The following is a 21,766-nucleotide window of genomic DNA, read 5'->3' on the forward strand; positions in this document are numbered from 1 at the left end:
TAGGGTATAGATTTCATGTAGACTTTAGATAATAAATATACCCGTTATTTTTTCTACATCGTGACGTTTTGGTGAGCTGCTTTGCATGGTGATATAAACAGACGAAGTAATTGTAGTCATTAGTTTAACAGCGAGATTGTGTTCGCTGGAAGAATATATATTCCCCGTTGACAGAGTCCAAGTCTTGTTTGTGGCACGGGGGTTACAAGGCGAGGAAGAGGGAGAGGAAGAGGGCAGAGAAGCCGGGGTGGGCGTGCAGCTAGGGCCAGGCGAGGGAGAGGTGCCAGCGGGGAGGAAAGGCTTGAAGATCTCCAAAGGAGCCGGAGAGAAGTAACCGAGGTATATATCCAGAAAATTATTTTACAGAAAATTACTGAATCATTACTGTAAAACGTCAGGGACGTTGCTGAATAAGTATACTGGAGAGTAACAGCATCATCACGCAGCATGTTATTGTAATGGGCGATCTCGCAATCGCTAGTTTGTTGGCTCTGCGCTGCCGTAGCGCAAAGATGTCTGCCTCCATGGCTGCGAGACCCGCTCCTATGTAATTATAAATAACGAATTCTAAGGCAACGCAAATATTAAGGTTAAGAGGCTGAGCTCGTAGATGATGATAAATAACATAGTTATGTATAATATATTACATTTCTGACTGTATATCCCTGTAATTATTACACACTGTAGCTTTAAAGCAACTTGTTTATATGAATGAAACTCAAAAGTTTTAACTCTAAAGCTTTGGTGTTTTTTATTTTTAGCATTTTCTATCAAAGATTTCACTTCAGCTGTTCCAAAAAAAGCGGCTAAAACTAAAGTTTTTACTTTAAGGTGTTGATGTATTTGCTGGCACTTTTCCTTGGCAAGCTTGACTTGTATGAAGGGTGAAAACAATAAGGCCTTTATGGGGGTCAATGCGGGACAGATGGGGTTTTCACGTGTCCGTTTCTTTTGTGACCCACTTTTAGAGTTTTGGTTTAAATCACTCTCCCCTCATATCAAATAAAAACATAACTTTGACAAATTTTACAAAAATCTACATAATACGTGTTTTTTCTCTGGCCAGAGGTTCGATGGCAAATCCTCCCTCTACAAGTTGGCGATCCAACGACCAACCCATCCTTGTTATTACAGTTTTTATTTTTTAACTGATTAATGTTACATTTAATAAATCACTGGGAACTTAGTTTTAGGTATAGATAATGATCCATTGATTATTCCTGGCTGACTGGAGTTTTCCTTTAAATCAGATCCCTGATTAAAATCCTGCCTGGATGCACTTTGATGGAGCGGAGAACAAACCTTTGAAAGATTAGAGAAGAGATGGGATGGATTTTTTTTAAAAGCTTTGCAGCAGTAGGGTAATAAAGCGATATCCCTCACTTTAAACATGTCACCCTTCAGTCCATCACCACAATCAGAAAAAGTAAATTACCACCACAAACCAACCAGGACTTTTCTATTTTGACTAAACGTACAGGCTGGGAAAGGAAAGTACTAATTAAGAATAAAAAACAACAATAACACAAAAAAACCCATGAACAGGAGAAGCCTGAAAAAAAAAAGACAGCCTTGACAAAAAGCCATAATTAGCAGCCATGTGGGTATACACGGCAGTGGCAGCATAATGCTGTGGACATGGCCTTCCATTCCCCATCATAGACATAACTAGTACAGATTCAACCGTAGCTCTCACCTTTTTGATGTCCTCTATACATTTAATGATGTAACTGCGCTTCACGGTCTCCTTGACGGCGTAGGCATCACTGAGAATCCCCAGGTGTTCCTCCAGGGCCTGCTGAACCAGACTGGTCGGCAGGGTGGGGAGGTGAGCCAGCTCCCATAGCACCTCTAGCACCTGAGCAGAAACAAAACGCTTCAGACTCGCCACTCTAACACCAGCTGCCTCTGCGGGGGGAAAATCTCTCCTCATCGCACCTTTCCTGTGGTGGTTTCAGAGCGAGCTTCTCTGCCTATCCTCCCGATTAGACTGAGCAGCTTCTGCCGGACGCGGTCGCTCTCCACCTCCCAGCTCTAAATAACAGACAGCAGGTTCAATAGGAGAAGAAGACAACGTTCGGACCTTAACCTGAGAGCAGCACTGACCCTCTGTATGAGGACGAAGAGGTGGGTGAGCTGGTCGAAGCTGAACTTCACAGCAGCAGCAGCGATGATGGTGTGGATGTTCTCTATCACTGTTGATGACTGGCCCGCCTGAAATACAACACACAAGCAAACAAAGACAATCCCTCAGTCTAAGTTTCATTACATGATCCAGCAAGTGTCCCACTAACACACCCCGTCTCCTTTTAAACAGCAAGCAGCCCATATCATCACCACACCACCGCCATGCTTGGTAGCTGACGCTGCTATGCTCTGTTTTTTCCTAAACAATGTGCAGTGCATTATGGGAAACCGGACCAAACTGGAATATTCATCTCCCTGTGTTAGCAAAGCGTTCAGGAGTTTAATTATTTCTACATATAAAAAAAAAATGTAAAAAAAAAAATCGTACGTTTGCCTTAAACAATTAATCAGATTAATTGATTATTGAAATAAATGTCAATTAATTTAGTAATTGATGGATATAAAATAGGCCTTGACACAGCGACCCACTTAGAGCAGGAATTAAATCAAATTGTTAAAAAATATATATGAATATTTTGCCTTTAAAATAAAAGTTTGTCAGTATGGTCTATCCAAAACTCAATTGGAAAGTTTTTAGCTTCAGCTGGTTTAATTTTGTAAAAAATCTCCTTTAAGGAATCCTTTCCTATCTGATTAGTAAACGATTGATCAAAAAAAAAATTGATAGGTTATTTTATTTGCAAAATAATCGTTGCAGACCTACTGATAAGTATAAATGTTACAAACAGAACAATGAACTTTCACTATACATATAAATGAACACTTTCAATATATAATTTTTAGGCTTAATTATAGATTCTTCACATATCTAATTAATAAAATAAATGAATAAGGACGTGGTTTTATTTCTCACCTGTATCCTCCAGATCTTGGTGAGCTCATCCAGTGACAGCTTACTCCCAAGCAGCTCGATGATTCCCTTTATCCTCTCACAGTACTGAGCCTGGTCGATATTGCCTGAAGCAAGAACAATCAGACATGTTCAATCAAATCTTTGTTGAAAAATTAGCACATACTCTGCTCTTTACTAATGCATATCCCATGTGACCACATTTTCTCCCAGCAAATAACAAAGCTACTGCTGTTTTGCTCTTGTCTTGCAAAAAACTGCACTGCTTGTATCTTTTGTCTTAACATTCATAAACACACATATCCATATAGATATATACACACACACACACACACATATATATATACATATACATATATACAAATATAATATATACTACCGTATTTTCACGACCATAAGGCGCACCAGACTAAAAGGCGCAGTCTCAGTTATGTGTGCCATTTCTGTATTTAACACACACATAAGGCGCACCGGACTATAGGGAGCGTTTTTTATATACAGGTACATGTCCTCTCAGGTGGATTTTCCCACTTAAAAACATATTAAAACTACTTTATTCCCACTGATCACAGCAAATAAAGCTGCAAGGTGTATTTATTACAAAGTATTATTCAAACCTGGGAACCGGCCGTGACAGACACATCGCTGATGACACAGGGCTGTGATTACTCCTCTGATACAGTTTATTGACGCATAAATTAACTTAAAACATAGGCAGGATAATAATCTGGATGAACTGACTGCAATGATTAAATTTTCAGGTGGACTTTCTCACTTAAAAAGATTTAGATTATTTAGATGAAAAAACACCTGCGGAGGTGAGCCCGGATGCGCCGCGGCCCAGAGGCTGCTGTTGAATTAAGTTTTCAGGTAGAAAAATAGAGCTGGAGCAAAACTGAGTATGATTGTGCTTTATTCAAGTATTTATTACAGAGTATTAATCAAACCCCTCAAAGTCCTCATCCTCTGTTTCTGAATTAAACAGCTGCGCTAAATCCGACATGCCAGTTTCCCCTTCTTCTTCGCTGTCAGAGTCACTTTCCGTGCCGGGCGGCTCCTTGGAAATGAGCTTTTGCGAAAGCTCAAACAACAGTCCAAGCAGAAACGTTAGTCCAAGCATCAACAATCCATCCGCAAACGGTGGCGTAACTTGCCCGGCGCTGCCTTCCACTTTTAGTGAAACTGTGCTCTCCGTCGGTCATCCATCGCTCCCACGCCGCTCGCAGCCTTACTTTGAACGGCCGGTTCACACCGATGTCGAGCGGTTGAAGTTCCTTTGTCAGACCTCCCGGAATAACAGCAAGCACAGCGTTCATTTCTTTGACCTTTTTTTTCACATCAGCTGTGAGATGGGCACGCATGGAGTCACAAATTAACAGAGATGGTGATGCGTGGAAAAAAACCACCTGGTCTCCTTACATACACCTCCCTCAGCCAAGCTTTCATCATCTCCTCGTCCATCCAGCCTTTTTCATTCGCCTTAATAACAACTCCAGCTGGAAAAGTCTCTTTAGGCAAAGTCTTTCTTTTAAAAATCACCATAGGCGGCAGTTTCTGTCCATTTGCGTGGCAGCCAAGCACAACAGTAAACGACGCCTTTTCATACCCCGTTGTGTGTATCGCTACAGTGCTGGTCCCCTTCTTCTCCACGGTGTGATTCACCGGGATGTCAAAAGTGAGCGGCACCTCGTCCATGTTGGTGATGTGGCTTGGCTGGATGACTTTGTCAGCGATGTGTTTGCTGCAGAAAGAGTGGAAGCTCGCCAGCTTTTCATCATAATCCGCCGGACGTCGCTGAGCAGCTGTAGTCCTGGTCCGGATGGAAAAATTGCACCGTTTCATAAAACGGAAGCACCACGATGGTCTCCTTGAAAATTTTAAATTTTCATTTCTTCCGCCAGCTTTACTGCTTTTAGTCGAACAGTGACCGTTGAAACGCTGGCCCCACTCGTTCTTTGCTCCACGATCCACCGCTCGAGTCTTTCCTCCAACTCGGGCCACCTCGCCTTATGTCCGCGGAAACTCAGCTGCGTCTTCTTCACCAGTCGGAGTTCGTTTTCCAGCTTCCTCCACTTGCGAACCATCGATTCATTTATATTGAATTCTCTCGCAGCTGCTCGATTTCCATGTTCCTCTGCGTAGCTGATAGCCTTCAGTTTAAACTGGGCTTCATAGGCGTGTCTCTTTGCCATTTCCAGGGTTGTTAAGACAACAATGTTCTGCATAAAGCACATACCTGTTCTTTTATACACAAGCCACGCCCACACTTCCCCCTTTAAGGTTCTCACATACTCATGGTGGTCTCAACAACGTCCACAGATAGGGCGCACCGCACCATAGGGCGCACCCCACATTTTGAGGGAAAAAAAAGACGTTTAGGTGCGCCTTATAGTCGTGAAAATACGGTATATACATATTAGGGGTGGAACGGTTCACAAAATCCACAGTTCGGTTCACGGTTTCGTAGACACCATTTTTGGTTCGGTATATGTTGATTGTTTCCCAGAAATCCCATAAAAATTAATGAAAAAATCCAAAAATATTAATGAATTATTTTTAATGATCCGTTGAAACCCTGGATCATTTCCGCATGTTTTGCTGCTTTGAACTGAATCATCTGGCGCATGCTCTCTACCATCTCCAAGGAACTCAGAGCAGAGCGGACGGGAGCCACAGTGGAGGCTGTAGGCTTTGCTTTGTGCAGCCGGTCTGGAGCGCAGCGGGGCGGAGCGCTGACGGAGTATGAGGGATTTCAAGGTTAGCATGACATGTTGGTCATGTTGCTGTTAGCATAAACAAAACGTGCTGCACAATGCTTGCACACTGTTGCACTTTTATCCACAGCTTTCTTTCCGCCGTCATCGTAGGTCACTCTAAATGCAAAGTGGTCCCATACAGCAGACCTATAAAGTGCTGCTGGCGCGTCTTCCAACTCCTGTTCTTTCCCACTCGCCATACCCACACAATTCTCCACAACAACTGATTTTATTCTGCTACACCCGGCTACGCTGCTTCGCTTCTTCTTCTTCTTGTTTACTACTGGTGGTTGGCTTTGGTCGCAGTACCGCCACCTTCTGCTCTGGAGTGTAAACGCTTCGCCTATGAGAAAAAGGAGCAGCGCATGAACCGAACGCAACACCCGCGAACCGAACCGAGACAGTCGAACCGAACGGTTCGGAAGGTTTTCATAAACCGTTCCACCCCTAATACATATATACATATACATACATACCTATATATTTTGTTTATTCCACATTATATAGTTGTTATATAATTTAAACACAGAGCTGCCACATAAGTCTCTGATTCAGAAGGATTTCTTACCTTCCAGTGCTATCGACAGGACTGAGTTCTCCACGAGCCAGTCGAGAAGTTTATCTGTATCTATGGCATTTTTCACTGTTTTTGACACTGTACTTTCTTCTATTAACTTAGTTACCTGCAAAATAGATTAATCAAATATAAACAGACATAGTGTTATAAAAATAAATTATTAAAAGGGACTGAAACAAGCTGCCTCAGCTTTTTCAACCAAGGAAAACGGACCTCTTTGAGAGAGTTCATTTTGGTGGAGAAGTGTGGAGTTTTGAGCATTCGCAGCAGCGTGTCCAACCGCAGGTCGTCCACCACGGCCACCAGCTCCCTCTGGAACCTCATACACAGCAGCTTGATGGCCGACAGCAGGTCTGGGATGCTCACTAGGCGCTGACGTTAGAAAGAGTTGGACTAACATGAGATTTTTTACAACACATTTTTAACACCCCGTAAAAAAAAAAAAAAAAAAAAAAAGAAATCACGTGATTGATGTGATGACTATCTCACTCCCGCTGCAGCAGAAGCTGCTGAGCAAACAAATAAAATCTCTTTGTTTCCCCATTTCTCAACACACAGCTCCTACAACAGGAGTCATACAAACTGTACCTTATCTTTCAGGTCCTTTTCCTCGAGGTTCTGCACATACGTGATCGTCTTGTGAATGACCGGATCGAGCATAGGCTACAAAAAACAACAAACAACTTTGTTTATCTGTGTGAAAGGGTAAATGGGCCCCTTAGCCAGTTATCAATAGATATAAATCTGAAGATAAAGTGATCAAAACAGAAACCTGAGTATCCATAGATGCCACTGTGTGAGGGAATATATTTCTAAGTTTCCTTTTGCCAACCTTAGACGAGCCTTTTTAGCTTTCTGACATTTTTACATGAGTACTTTCCAGCCGGGGTAGCTAACCGAAGAATAAATAATAGGAGCTTACTGCCAGGAATTATCTTCCAACCAATAGACATATTTTTTTTATTTTTTTTTGCCTTCATCCTGTGTATAAAAGTACGACGCAGTATTAGGGCCAGGTTAGAGAATAGTTTTTTTAATTTTTTATTTTGAGAATAACGTCATAACATTACGAGAATAAAGTTGTAATATTACAAGAATAAAGTCATCGTACCACAGCCAGTTTCAGAAAGCTTGGAGCTCCACCCAGCAGATGACGGCCGACCAGCTCCACCAATCAGCAACCAGAGTCCACTTTGACATCCTGCCCAGTTTGATGCTGCTGCTAAAAGATTTCCTGATTTATCAAACCGATGCTAAAGTAGAACTTCACACGATGCTCCACATTCCTCACTTTAGGGAAGACGGGGCTTCTTGGAAGAAATGTCATAAAATACAACTTTATTCTCGTAATTTTAGGACTTTAATCTCGTCATGTTACGACTTTATTCTCGTCATGTTACGACTTTATTCTCGTCATGTTACCACTTTATTCTCGTCATGTTACCACTTTATTCTCGTCATGTTACGACTTTATTCTCGACTTTATTCTCGTCATGTTACGACTTTATTCTCGTTATGTTACGACTTTATTCTCGTTATCCTACGACTTTATTCTCGTCATGTTACGACTTTATTCTCGTCATGTTACGACTTTATTCTCGTCATGTTACGACTTTATTCTCGTCATGTTACGACTTTATTCTCGTCATGTTACGACTTTATTCTCGTCATGTTACGACTTTATTCTCGTCATGTTACGACTTTATTCTCGTCATGTTACGACTTTATTCTCGTCATGTTACGACTTTATTCTCGTCATGTTACGACTTTATTCTCGTCATGTTACGACTTTATTCTCGTTATGTTACGACTTTGTTACGACTTTATTCTCGTTATGTTACGACTTTATTCTCGACTTTATTCTCGTTATGTTACGACTTTATTCTCGTTATGTTATGACTTTATTCTCGTTATGTTACGACTTTATTCTCGTTATGTTACGACTATTCTCGTTATGTTACGACTTTATTCTCGTTATGTTACGACTTTATTCTCGTTTTGTTACGACTTTGTTACGACTTTATTCTCGTTATGTTACGACTTTATTCTCGTTATGTTACGACTTTATTCTCGTTATGCTACGACTTTATTCTCGTTATGTTACGACTTTATTCTCGTTATGTTACGACTTTATTCTCGTTATGTTACGACTTTATTCTCGTTATGCTACGACTTTATTCTCGTTATGTTACGACTTTATTTTCATAATTTTATGATTTTATTCTCATAATATTTTTACTTTATTGTAGTAATTGTACAACTTTATTGTCGCAATTCTATTACTTTATTCTCGTAATGTTAAGACTTTATTTTCAAAATAGAAGAAAAAAAACTCTTGTATAAAAGTATTTTTGAACATTTGAAACATACTTTAGTTTCTAAAGATAATTTTTTCAAAGGGACAATTGGCAACCCGACAGAAGGTGCTTCCATATATTCAGTCAAAGCTGGACGTCTCAAGCGGAGGTTAAGAGTGACTTTTAATCTGTACTCCAATTGTAACTCTTTTATTTGATCTCAGTGAGCCATGGCTGCTGTTTGCGTTGCTCTGTATGTTATTTGTTTATTGTGTCCATATTTGCGTTGTATATTGTAACCTCTGCCAAGTGGCTAATTTTGCCCCATATTGTGACTTAAACCCAACAGCTAAAACTCGCAGATGATCAGGATCATTATGGAATTGGAATTAGTTATTCCTCTGGTAAAAAAATCCTTAAAATCTTTTCATAAGTTCATAAGTAGGCTAAAGCGGAGCTTGGGACTGCAGCCTCTGGTGGCTGTTCTGTCCTTTTCTTTGCTCTTTGCTCAGAAGATTCAGACTTCAAATGACGTATGGCTCCCTTTTCTTCTGTTTTTGTATTTTCCGTCTTCAGTATAGAACTTCTGCACTTTTTGGGTTTGATGCTGAAGCTGTCAATAGTTGCTGCTGCCACCCTCTGGTTTGGGGGGAGGGTGCTGTATCTAGACTCTTATCTAAATCATCACCAAAATGTAATGGATTGTTCCTTGGCTTGAGGCGCAACTCTTGTAAAAATGTAATTGAAATCCATTCATAAAGTTTCAAGTTATCCTGCTAAAAGACAAACAAACAAGTACATGCTCGCTCACCTGGATGAGGTTGGAGTTTAAATATTCTGCACAAACACCGAGGGGCTGGACCAGAGCTGACACACACTGTTCCCCGCAGGAGGAAGGAGATAAGAGACAATTATGAGACATAAACCAATAAGTGGATCAACTCATCAGTACTATGAGTTATTAAAGAGACATTCTATACGTTTTTACTGAAAAATATCTCTACAATCGCCTTTTTCATTGACTCTTTATAACTAAAACATGGTTTAATGAGCAGAGTGACACATCTGTAGTTCAGCTCCGATGCTTCAATAAATCTGTAGCCTGTTTTCCTGAATGTACTCCGGGTCAGAAGTTCCCCCACTGTTTGCAGGATGTGACATCAATGTTCAATGGGTCTGAAGAATTATATTCAAGACTGATTTTGTGGATATTCAGAAGCAACTCCGCATAAGATAAAAAAAGGAAAAAACACACCTTGTTCAGTACGGACGCGAGTTACGAGAATGAGCAGAAGACTGCTGTAGTGCTGCGTTTCGGCCACAGGTGGCAGTATTGTTAGAAAACTCTGTGACGCCTCTTTAATAATCCTCATGCAAAATATTTAGCAACATAAACCATTTTCCTCCCCTTCAGAAAGACATAGAGACACCAAGTGGATCATTAATAATGCACAGATCTCAGGAGAAGCGCCAACAGAGTAACAGGAAATGTAGCTTTATTGATATTTGGTTTTTTCATGTGATCAAATTTTCTAATATTAGATATTAGGCATACTTGTCTTTCTTCAGACTTTATTTTCACAAAAAAAAGTAGTGTTTATTATGACAGTGTTCAAAGGACATGCTTTCAGTTTATTAGGACGCTTTGACAGCTCCTACATTTATCACGCTCCTCTCCTGCAGAAGGAAGCTGTCGATTAATGGCTTCAACTCTGTCATCTCTTACTCTCCATGTTGGGCTTCAGAGGGTCCCTAGTAGTTCATTTAAATAGGCAAGTTCCTCGGTCCGGCTATAAACAGTTATCTTCATTCTGTTTGTGGCAAAGATTTGGGATTGGAAGAGAGCGGCGTCCTTCAGCTAAGAACAAAGTGTAATATTTTATAAGGCTGGAGCCACGGATGTCTCCTAATCTGCAAACATGTATGATGTAATGATGCTGGTGAGCAGCTGCCTTCTGTAAACTCTAAGCAACTTCTCTGATCTGAGTAAGATTATAATTTCTATCACAATCTGTTGTCATGTCTCCTGGTTCTTTAATAAATACACGTTATGAAGAGTTATTTAAAGAGTGATCTCTTTTCAGGAAAAACAAATGGAAATAGAAAGCTTTAAGCTAGACACAGAGCTTTCCTTTAACAAATGGTGTTTCCGCCCAGACCTGAATAAGTTGTATAACTGGAGGAGAGCCACTGATGGACCAACCACACAGGTGAGGAGATTTCCTTTTAAATATCTCCAGTGCTAGATAAGGCACTAAGGAAATACTGCCTCAATCTACCGAGGTACAATTTGAATTTCTGAGAAAACTAAACTTTTGCAAGCATGAAAAATGAAGCAGCACGCACATTTTTGCTGCTTCTGCTGCGTGCGGTCTGAACGTAGCATAAGGCCTCCAAAGAGTGATGCACTGCAAGGCTGTTGTTGCAGGGAGGGAGCGTCCTTTTAGATTCAGGTATGTTAAAGAACATGACTTCGAGTTGATGACCTTTTCTCTCCAGCAACAGATGTTGTTCGCTCTCAATGATCAGTCAGGAATAGTTAATATTTGTCCTTTTAAAGAAACCCTGCCTAATCATTCCCTAAGCAGCTCCTTCTCCTCTGCTTGCCTCCTCTCGCCGCACTAAGAACTCAATAACCCCAACCCTCCATCCCGCTTGGCTTCCTGCTCAAAGCTGACAAATTAATGAGCCACCTCTGGGAGTCAGAAGGAGGAGGGAGCTCTCCTCCCATTATCTCTCCTCCGTTGGCTTTCAGTCTCTCCTGCCTTTAGAGTAGGTTAAGTATTCAACAGCCAACACGCACAGATACTCCTGAGCTCTCCGTGCAACTTAAGAGAGCTAAATTAGTCTGCACTGAGCCTTTAGCCTTATTAATATGCCAAGCATTGGAGTCAATTGCTATGCGCTGCTGCAGTTCCGGCCAGGTTGCTGAAGGAAGCGTTCGCACAAGGATGCTTTCAGAAGACGTAAAACAACAGAGCATTTCAAGCATCACACAGCGGGAGGATGTCAGAGCATAAGAGATGTTAGCGGGAGAAAGGGAAGGAAAGGAGGCACATTCAGCATCCTGCAGCTGACAGCAGAGGCGGGTGGGGGGGGGGTGCAAACCCGGCTGACAGCAGTGACTCGGCACGCATCACATGGGAAACTACTATTTCAGTTATTATGGCAAAGGAAAGAAACAAAGGATGGGACGTTCTTACAGCGATCTCGATCTCCTCTGAGCCGAGTTTGGTCTGGATGGCAGCGAATCCTCCCAACTCTCCAAACTTCAGCACAAAAAAAAGAAATAAATCTGATATACGAAGCAGAACTCTTGAAAACATAGATCTACACACTAAGATTGAATGACTCACTCGATTCACTAAGTCAACCAGCCAACCGTGAGGCTCCTGAAAGAAAAAAAGCAAGTCATGTTTTCATTCACAATGAAACAGCAAACTGACAGACTGGTTTGCCGACAGCTGTCGTGTCAGTCAGGGGCGTTTTCCTGACAACATGATGCTGAAAAACCCGTCTGCCTGTACGGGAACTTTACTGTATAGAAATATCTGGAAGTTGTTCGGGATACGCGTGCACAGAGAAAACGCCCGGAGGAGGAGGTCAGAGCGGACGAGGAGAGTATTCCTTACTTTCTGGTAGGTGTTGCTGGGCGAGACGGCAAATATGTTGGCCTCGTCTCCGAAAACTTCAGCCCAGTTCCTCTGGCATGACTTCAACCGGTTCTTGAAGTGGTACTCGTTGTCAGGGTTTAGGGCCTGGCCGCCAGAAACACAGACACAACCAGGACACATGACTTTTGTGTTTACAAAAATAATGCAGCAGCTTTGGCAAACTATAGATCAGGAGTAACAATTAAAAACTGAATAAAAGAAAATCATCAACCAGTAAAGGTCTGCAGACATTTTTAACTATAATCCGTTACTCTAAACAGAATTTAACACTGAAATAAAATTAGGTTTTTATGCATCCATGTTATACATTGAATTTTTTTATAAAAAATATAAAAAAAATAAAGACAATTTCCTGATTCCCATCTTTTCTCAAACCCCTGAACTGATGGTTTGTTATTTTCTTTCTTTTTTCTGTCTTAATGTTGGCAGTGGGCTTTAGGCTGCCCTGCAAGGCTTTAAACCTGGGTTTAACCGGAGACTAAGCCGTTCTCAAGCACATATCAAGGAGCTCATTTTGAGCCTGGATCCAGATTTATTGTTGATTCTGTTCATGGTGGAGAATCCTGCTTCACAGCAGCAGGTTGAGCCAAACATCCTCTAAATGTGCAGGGTCATCTTTGAGCACGCCATTTCACTTTTCTTTCACCAGTTCACCGCAGTTCTTCCAGCAGTCCACACTTTCTCTGCTCTCTTTTTCTCATGGTCTTCTCCTTCTTTCCCATCGCCCGGCTTGCCACAGGTTTGCCTGCTGTGTCTAAAAGTAGCAGCAGCAGCAACCCAGACTGACAGCTCATTGGCTCATTTGGATCACGTGCAGCCTGGAGCCGGACGCTCCCCAGGGCTTTACCGTATTAACAGGAGAAGAGGAGCAAGTGAATTTAGACACTACCATCGGACAACCTGTGGTCATTTATAAATGTTTTAAATCAGGTGGGTCCGGCTAATCCATGACCTCTGCTGTAGAGCAAACATTTTGCAGAATCATTGATTGCTTTCTTCTTTTTTTAGTTCAACAATCGCAAACTGTGAGCTTTTTGTAAACCTTTCCACCGTAGTTCTGACTCTTGTTTAGGGGAAACCTCTCCCAGGGCTTCTTCCCCTTCTGTAGAACCACTACAGCATGATGCTGCCACTACCATGCCTTACTGCAGGGACAGCCTTCTTCAGTGATGTCATATTTCCTTCTGCGCCTCTATAAAGGATGGTTCTATCACTAACAGCTGTGTTATCAGAGTCATCTCTTCCACCTGGGCTGCATACCAGCAGCCTCTGCTTCTCTGATGGATGCACTCAGTTCCTGATCTGCCATGTCTGCCTGTAGGTTGGCAGTATGACCACATTCTTAACATTTGCGAGCGATGAACTGAATAGTTCTGACTGTGCGCGCTGAGCTTTGACAGTGCATCAAAATCCAATGAAGTTCACTTAATAGTTAAGCCCCCCCTTGCAGTTACGTCAGATTTATTTAGGGGGCATGGGAGTAAATGAGGGTAACCACAGTGTTTCTAAAAATATTGATGCCTTTCCTTCCACTTTGTCTTGTGCAACCAGATACAATCTCAGAGAAACACGATGAGGTTTGTGGTTAAAACATGACAAGCCCAGGGGTGTGAATACTTGTGAGTCTGCTGCATTTTACAGGCATGTTTAGGGTTTAGTAAAATGGATTAAAGATGCTTTATAAGGTAGAATATTTCAAAGAGAAGCAGCACACCATGGTCAGCACGCCCATCAGGTTTACGGGCACGGGGTCCTGCTTCACCCTCTCTGCAACCAGCTCCACCAGCAGCATCAGCATGTTGTAGATCCCCTCGTGAATCTCTGTGCCCCACTTGTGCACGGCACTACTGGTCAATAGCTGGTGATAAAGGAGGAGAAAGCCGGTTAATGAGTGCCAATCAATCCGGCAGGCAGCCGCTTCATTTCCTCGCCGCTCACCTTCTTAAAGGCCTCCGGCATGCACCGATCCATAAACCGCTTGCAGTTCTCATCGGCGTCCGTGAGGCCTGGCGGCGAGGGAGACATTGGATTCAAACCGAGGAAGAAAAATACGCCAACATGGTCCAGCGACACATCCCACCCACATGATGACGCATTTTGTTTAGAAACGTGAATAAAAAAGCAAAACGCTCTTACCATGCCGTGCAAGGCAGGTGGAGGCGATGAGGCACTTGCCCAGGGATTCCTCTCTCTTATAGGGTATAGACCAGTGGTCAGTGAAGACCCGACTCTCCAGCTCGTACAGGTTGGTGGTGGGGAACTCCATGCTGCCCCCGGAGCAGTTCCCGTTCTCATCATTGCTTCGCTGCAACAGACAGACCAGACGAATACATTACCACACCCAGAAGGTGACTTTAGTCCTCATAGCTCCATGTTTTATGACTCCGCGGTCACGTCCTGTGTGACGCCAGGATAATACTAATTGCCTCTTATGAGGATGATGACAGACAGGAAGCGTTTGATTCTGGTCTTCCTTCTCCAAGGGCAGAATTAGCAGGAAATGCATGTCCTCTCTACCTGTTCTCTGCTCCATGTTCATGCATTTAAAACAGGAACTAGAACAATTAGGTTCGTGGTGCTGTGATGTAAGGTAGAAGTAAAAAGCATAACAAACACCAAACCTCATGAAGACGCACCGCACCTTTTAATCAGTTACAACTAAGCCGACGGGATAGAGATCCACAGAGCGGGAGCAGAGAACGTAGCCTAAACTGAAAACACGTCTTAGTATGTTCTATCTGGGAGCAGCTGATGACTCCCGTGTTTCTGCTGCAACTGATCCGATCTGCAGCCCCCCAGGACTCATTTCTGGCTACATTATAAATAACCACAAACTATGGCAGTCCATTTTGCCAGTGGCCACCACAGAGCTTAAATATTAATGCAGAACAACGCAGTTAGGTCAAGCCTGCTGACTCTGATTACGTATTAGTCAATGTGTTCCTCAGGCTTGCAGCTCTTACTGTTCACGTATCTCTGGCTCTTAGGGCCGGTTGTAAAGCCAGATGACAGAAGGCTTCGCTGTATTTCCTTTGTTTACAGCAGAGACTCTGTAAAGTCACCTGGGAAGGAGTGATGATCGGGGGGGTAAGGGAGGAGGGTTAAAGGCTGGTTTATACTCAGATATCATGAGTGTGTGTTGCAGTTAACGCAGATATGCCCCGCCCCTTCCGCAGACAGTGCTGCACCTCTTGATTGTCTGTGACGGCAGACAGGAGGCCTCCGATTGGTCCAATCTACATCCGCTCCTGCGGTATGATGCTAAGGGCTCCACTAATAAGTTCTGTAGTATCTGGCAGCCGGTTTTGGACCATATTTCCCAGAATGCCGCCCGTGCCTTCATAGATAGGCAGTAATCAGCGCAGTGTAACGGTTACTTAGATAACTTCCCTGGCTTGTTTTTTTTTTTTTTCCTCTCTTTCCCTCTGTTATTGCATGTTTTTTATTATTTCTATTGTTGTTTTGGGCAGAGTATAGTTTTTCTTAGCCTGTAATTTGTTAAATATATGTATGCTTTATACTCTGGTGTATGATTTTTGTATGACTTGCACTTTGCAAACTTAACATATATTTAAAAGAAAGTAAAAATCTACATCCACTCTACACTTATCCATATTTCCTGTTTGGTTCCTTACCGGCTTGTTTTGTTTGTCTGACCACCATTGTGGAAAACGACTGGTGAAGATGGAGCAGCTAGAAGAGCGAGGTGCACAAGAACGCTGGGACCCTTTTTCGAAATTGAAATGTATTCGAACATGATACAAATATAAAAATAAAATAGTGCACAGTAACAAGAAGTGCATAAAAAAGAAGAGAAAAATACAGATATTTGTTTCAATTAACATATCATGCTCAAAATGGGGTAGGAAGAAGTGAAAACTTATTAACTCCTACCCCCTAAACACTTGAAAACTTACAGTCCTACTGTTATTAAAAAAATCAAAGTCAAGTGAAAGTCAAAGTGGCAGTCAGCAGTTACTAATATTTACCTAAACATTTCCCTTTTTATGCTGGTTTGTCTTTCCAAACCCTTACACCAAGTTGTTTTCTTCAATTTTTTGCTTTCTCTCACTCATATGTCTATCTCTATTGAAAATGACCTCCTTATATTTTCTTTTGAATTGTATTAAACTATTGCTTTGTTTTAATCTTTATTTAAGTTGTTCCATAACTTTACACCTTTAATTGAAATACAGAAGCTTTTTCTTGTTGTTCGCAACTTGCGCATCTTTAAGTTTGAGTAACCCCTTAAAAAACCTGCTCTGTATGTGCTCAGCTAACAACTTTTTAGATACTTTGAACATAAATTGAGCCATTTTAAATTCTACAAGCTCGTCAAATTGGAGGATTCTGGATTTTTTGAAGAGTGGGTTTGTATGCTCATAATAACCAACATTATGGATGATTCTAATGGCTCGTTTCTGTAGGATGGTTACCGGATGTAAAGAACTCTTGTAATAAACTCCCCACACTTCACAGCAATATGATAGATATGGTAAAATCAGAGAGTTATATAGGATATGAAGTGATTCAGCATTCAATACATGTCTAGCTCTAGCCAATATAGATATGCTTCTACTGAGTTTACCCTGTAAATGTTTAATATGAGGTTTCCAACTGATTTTGTCATCCATTATTACGCCGAGAAACTTATTAGCAAATACCCTTTCTAAAGTTACGTCCTCTATTTGAACTTGGATTTCAGTATTTTTGTAACAGTTCCCAAAAACCATGATTTTTGTCTTGTCCAAATTTAATGATAATTTATTATTGTCAAACCATATCTTTAACTTACTAATCTCTGAGGTAACTGTTGAGAGAAGATGTTTTAAATTGTCACCAGAGGCTAGAGTATTTGTGTCATCAGCGAATAAGATACATTTTAATACATTGGACACTTTACTGATATCATTTATATAGAGATTAAATAAGACTGGTCCTGATACTGATCCTTGTGGTACTCCACAGACAGTCTCCTGCCAGTCAGATTCCACATCTCCCAGTTTCACAAGATCCACCTGGATCTCCGCTCTTTTTGGCCCTCATGTCCCTCCATTGTAGCACAAACTGGCCCCCACTTCCTCACCGCCGCAACCGTATCTAGACCCACAGGTAGTTCCTGATTGGCCCTCTGGAGTTGTGGCGTGGAATAACAGCGCAGACCACGCTTCAATATTGGGCAGAAATCAAAAATATTTGCAACGAGCTCACTGCGACACTCTGCTGCAGGAGGATAACCAGGCCTTCGCTAAAAGACTGAAGGCAGAGATGATCCATCAGGTGATCTATAACATTAACACTTTTCATTTAATAGACGTCTTGTTTTGACGACTAACGATTATTTTTGCAAATCGATTAATCTGGCAATTATTTTTTAAATTGATGCGATTAATAATCAGAAAACAAAAGGTTCCTTAAAGAAGATTTTTGGTGAAATTAAACCAGGTGAAACTCAAACTTTTCCTCTTTAGGATTTCTGGATAGAGCATATTGACAGATGGAAAGGATTTTTATCTAAAGTTAAAAATGTTTACATATTTCTTTTTTACAATTGTGGTATAATTGCTGATCTAAGTGGGTCGCTCTGTCAGCTAAAGGCATGTTTTAGTCTCTAAACTCCTGTTAACGATTAATCAATTACTAAATTAGTTGACAATTATTCCAATTAATTGTTTCAGGGCAATAAAATCTGGGCACAAACCACGCCTATCCAATGTACCAATTCTGATGAAAAAAAAATTTATGGAAAACATTTATATCGCAGAAAAAATATTAATTTGATTTTAAAATGTTTAACAAACACTGTTAGTAACCAGCGTGTAGTCTACTAAAACTGTTAGAGGTGTGAAATCAAGGCTGGGCTTTAAGTGTAATAGGAAGAGGGGGGGGGGGGGCACAGGGAGGAGGAAGCAACTGGAGATGCATCATATTTCATCTCTTCCCTTTCTAGGAAAGTAAGATATATGAGCAGCAGATGGAGGAGAGGTGGAAAATAAAAGGAAGATGTCTGGTTTGGACCATAAATCTGATCTATAATGGAGAAAATATGCGACATCAAAGAAAAAAAACATGAAATCACAGCAGTTTCATTTTGGAAACAAGCAACATTTTGATCAAATTAGAAAACAGTAAGCTGAAATCTCAGTGTTTAAATCCTGGAAGACATGAGAGGGAAGACATGTCTCAAAGGTACACTATGTATCCGCTGCATGATTCCCCCCCCCCGCTCTGTTACTGTGCACCTGCAGCCCTCTTGGGGATATATTTAGGAGCATGACACCAGGCCACAAATCAAACCACTCCTCTATTACACATCATTATCGTCATCTTTATTTGAGCAACAGGTTTGTAAAGAGTTTTTAAGACAGACGACAAAATATATAATAATGATGCCTGAAAAAGAGAAGGCAGAAGTAAAAAAGCTTATTTTTTGCCCCAACCCTCTTTCCTTACATATAATACATACAGCTTTAACACAGCAAATATGAGATGCTAGTTAAAGCAGCTCATTTTTTATGACGGAACCCCCTATGATATATATTTCGCATGTATTTTGAAGAAAACTAAAAGCAGAGGTCGCATAATCCAGGTCTGTAAATCTCAAATTATGATTTATAAGCACAATAAACATTGTATCTATGCTTCTTTTTCTATGTCTGCTTCTGTCTCCTTGAACCCCAGTGGGCCTCAGCAGATGGCCGCTCACACTGAGCCTGGTTCTGCTGGAGGTTTCTTCCTGTTCAAAGGGAGTTTTTCCTCTCCACTGTCGCTACAAGCATGCTTAGTGTGAGGGATTGCTGAAGAGTCAATGAGTCGATGCAATCAGCTGGTTTTCCTTAGATAACCTTAAAGTCGTAGGGAAACAGCTGTTCCACCCGTTGCATTTTTGGTGCCCGACTTTACACAAGGATTGTTGTGGCAAAAGGTTCACAAGCAAGTTTCTTGGAAGCATCTTGCTAACCAGTTAGCAACTTAGTGCTAGTAGGTTCCCAATGGGAAATTCCATTGGGACCAAGTAGCACTAAATTGGTGACTTAGAAACGACGCTGTCAAGGAACGCTATGGACAGAGGAAACATGCAAGAGGAGGAGAGTTTAGTGTCGGAGGTCGTGGATGAGTCTCCTCCGTCATCCATTTTTTATTTAGAGGAGGAAAGCGGGGACGAAGATGTTGTGGAAGAGGACGCCAGGGCGGCAGAAGCTTGGTTTGGTGTAGAAGGCTTCCAGCCGTACATGTTTGAGCCCTTGCCTCGCAACGCTGCCAGTTCTGTTGCTCTACGCCTGCCGAAGACACAGACGTCCATCCCCGTGAACACTGGGACGCAACTCAATGGGAAAGGAAAGGATTCTGATTTCAACCGTTGTGTATATTAGCTGCGACACATGAATCAAGATGCTATGACCGAAAACATTTGATTGACAGATGACCGTTGATATATGATTGGCCGAATTTAGGTGTTCAGGCTGACGTAGAACTAACTGGCCTGCAGAAGATAACGAAAAAAAAAAAAAAAACAGATTTTAAGACAGGATTTTTTTTTTTAAATAGAATTTTTTTTTACTTTTGGGACAATATGATCTGATAAAGCGTACATTTATATACATGTTTAAGCCAGAATGATTTAACATTTAAATATGACTTCCTTATTACTTTAAACCAATCTGCCTGGATGATCTGGTGAAATGGAAAGTGCCTTAAGATGACGTGTGTAAATTGGTGATATAGAAATAAACTGAATTGAATTGTGTTCTTCAAATGTTTCTGGCATTAATTGGAAGATAAAAAATATGAATGTATTAGGAACTATTTTAGATGGAGTAATATTTAGTGATTTCACTGACATCAAAGTTTTTTTTTTTGACAGGGCAACAGGTCAGAGGTCAGACCTGCAGAGGAAACACAGCTATGCATTCCTTCAGGGGTCAGTCAAAGCATTCCTGCAGTGTTGGTGGCCCCTAATGAAAGGGCCACAGCATTTCATAGAGTCCCCACAGCATAAACACAGCTACCTGTATGACGTTAGGCTCTGTAAGCAAATATTTTACTGGCAAAAAATCAATGTTTCTACAAGATTAGTCCCTTTATAACACAATAACTGACACTAAACAAACACATACACAGTTATTGCCAAGATGGCTTCTTTGCAGCAGAGATATTGCGAAATATGCTTCCAAGTCTGACAGGAATAAAATCCCAACGGAAGTTTAACCGTCAGATAATCTGCTGGTTAAAGGCACAGATTAAAATATATAAAATTATTTCCACAGATTAGAAAAGAATCACCAAAGTTTATCAAACTAGAGCTTCCTTTAATGATCTGCTGCTCCAGGTTACTGGCGGGTTTCACTCTCCTCCACTTAGCTACACAAAGCTACCAGCTAGCTCTGTTAGCTTACCATTTAGACTGTTGCTTTCCACTAAAAAGTGCTTAAACTTTCTGTTTAGTGGCGTTTTTTGTATTTCTGATTGTGCAATAAAAACATCAGCTATGACCGTGTGGCTGGAGGAGCGTTTTCCCCTCAGGGCTGCAGCATGTAGCCCAGAGGAGAGCTGCTAACTCCGGCTAGTTCAATGGGCGAGCCTGCTTCCCACGCACGGCGCTTCCACGGCGGGTACAGGTTGCTTTTACCTCTCCGTCCACGACATCGTGGTACGCCGGAGGGGGGTCGAACCCGCTGCTCCCGGTCCTCCCGCTGGTTTCCCCGTCTCCACTGCAGCCCAAGCCGGTGGAAGGCCCACTCTCCATGGACTCGTACCCATAGCCGAGTCCGGGGCTCTCGTTGGTGAGAAGCGCCACTGCCTCATTGATGTCGTTCTTAGCCAGCCGGAGCGCTTTCCGGATCACGTCAGGATCCTGGAAGCCCATGCAGAGGAGCGTGGTGATGTGCTGCTCCGTCTCGCTCTCCATTTTCGGGGTGTCTCCGCTTGTCAGGCTAGTAGTAAAGCGGTCCTCGGCGCAGCCCTGTAGCTGTGTACGCCGCCATGTTTACAGTCCGCCGCCGCAGAGCCTGTCACGATGCGCAGCTTCTCCCAGAACAGCGCCAACACGGTGCGCTGCTCAATTCTGCGCCCCGAGAACTGGAGGCTGGCGTCGGGAGCGCGCACTCTCTCTAAACCACAAGATTCACTGATTTTAACATCAAAGTTATTTGGTTTCAAAACTATTGGTGCATTGTGTGTAAGTGTCAATTTGAAGTTGAAGAGAGTTTAATTACGGAAGAGGATTAGGGCTACTGATTTTTAAATTTTATTTCAGTTTAATATGGGGAAAAAGTCGGAATTCTGAGAAAAAAAGTCAGAATTCTGAGATTAAAGTCAGAATTCTGACTTTTTTTCTCAGAATTCTGACTTTTTTATTGTCAGAATTTAGTCAGAATTCTGAGATTAAAGTCAGAATTCTGACTTTTTCCCCATAATAAACTAAAATAAAATTTAAAAATCCGTTAACTTTGTTTTTTTTTTTG

The 21,766-nt window shown here is 41.7% G+C and overlaps 1 protein-coding gene across 1 annotated transcript in view; it reads right to left on the bottom strand.

The window, feature by feature from the left end:
- The window catches only part of usp24 (ubiquitin specific peptidase 24), a 72,620-nt gene extending 51,287 nt beyond the window's left edge, over positions 1-21,333 (bottom strand). Inside the window, exons 1-15 of the mRNA XM_038268713.1 lie at positions 20,932-21,333; positions 14,439-14,607; positions 14,241-14,308; positions 14,017-14,160; positions 12,261-12,386; positions 11,985-12,020; positions 11,832-11,897; positions 9,440-9,505; positions 6,920-6,994; positions 6,545-6,703; positions 6,323-6,437; positions 3,002-3,105; positions 2,107-2,214; positions 1,939-2,034; positions 1,697-1,858 (exon numbers count right to left, since the gene is read on the bottom strand). Of these exons, the coding sequence (XP_038124641.1) occupies positions 1,697-1,858; positions 1,939-2,034; positions 2,107-2,214; positions 3,002-3,105; positions 6,323-6,437; positions 6,545-6,703; positions 6,920-6,994; positions 9,440-9,505; positions 11,832-11,897; positions 11,985-12,020; positions 12,261-12,386; positions 14,017-14,160; positions 14,241-14,308; positions 14,439-14,607; positions 20,932-21,210 (1,773 nt within the window). The 5' untranslated portion in view covers positions 21,211-21,333. The remainder of the gene's footprint in view (positions 1-1,696; positions 1,859-1,938; positions 2,035-2,106; positions 2,215-3,001; positions 3,106-6,322; positions 6,438-6,544; positions 6,704-6,919; positions 6,995-9,439; positions 9,506-11,831; positions 11,898-11,984; positions 12,021-12,260; positions 12,387-14,016; positions 14,161-14,240; positions 14,309-14,438; positions 14,608-20,931) is intronic.
- Between the last annotated feature and the right edge of the window lie 433 nt (positions 21,334-21,766).

This window comes from Cyprinodon tularosa, unplaced genomic scaffold (genome assembly GCF_016077235.1).
Source record: "Cyprinodon tularosa strain WSP-4 unplaced genomic scaffold, ASM1607723v1 ctg119, whole genome shotgun sequence".
Classification (NCBI taxonomy): domain Eukaryota; kingdom Metazoa; phylum Chordata; class Actinopteri; order Cyprinodontiformes; family Cyprinodontidae; genus Cyprinodon; species Cyprinodon tularosa.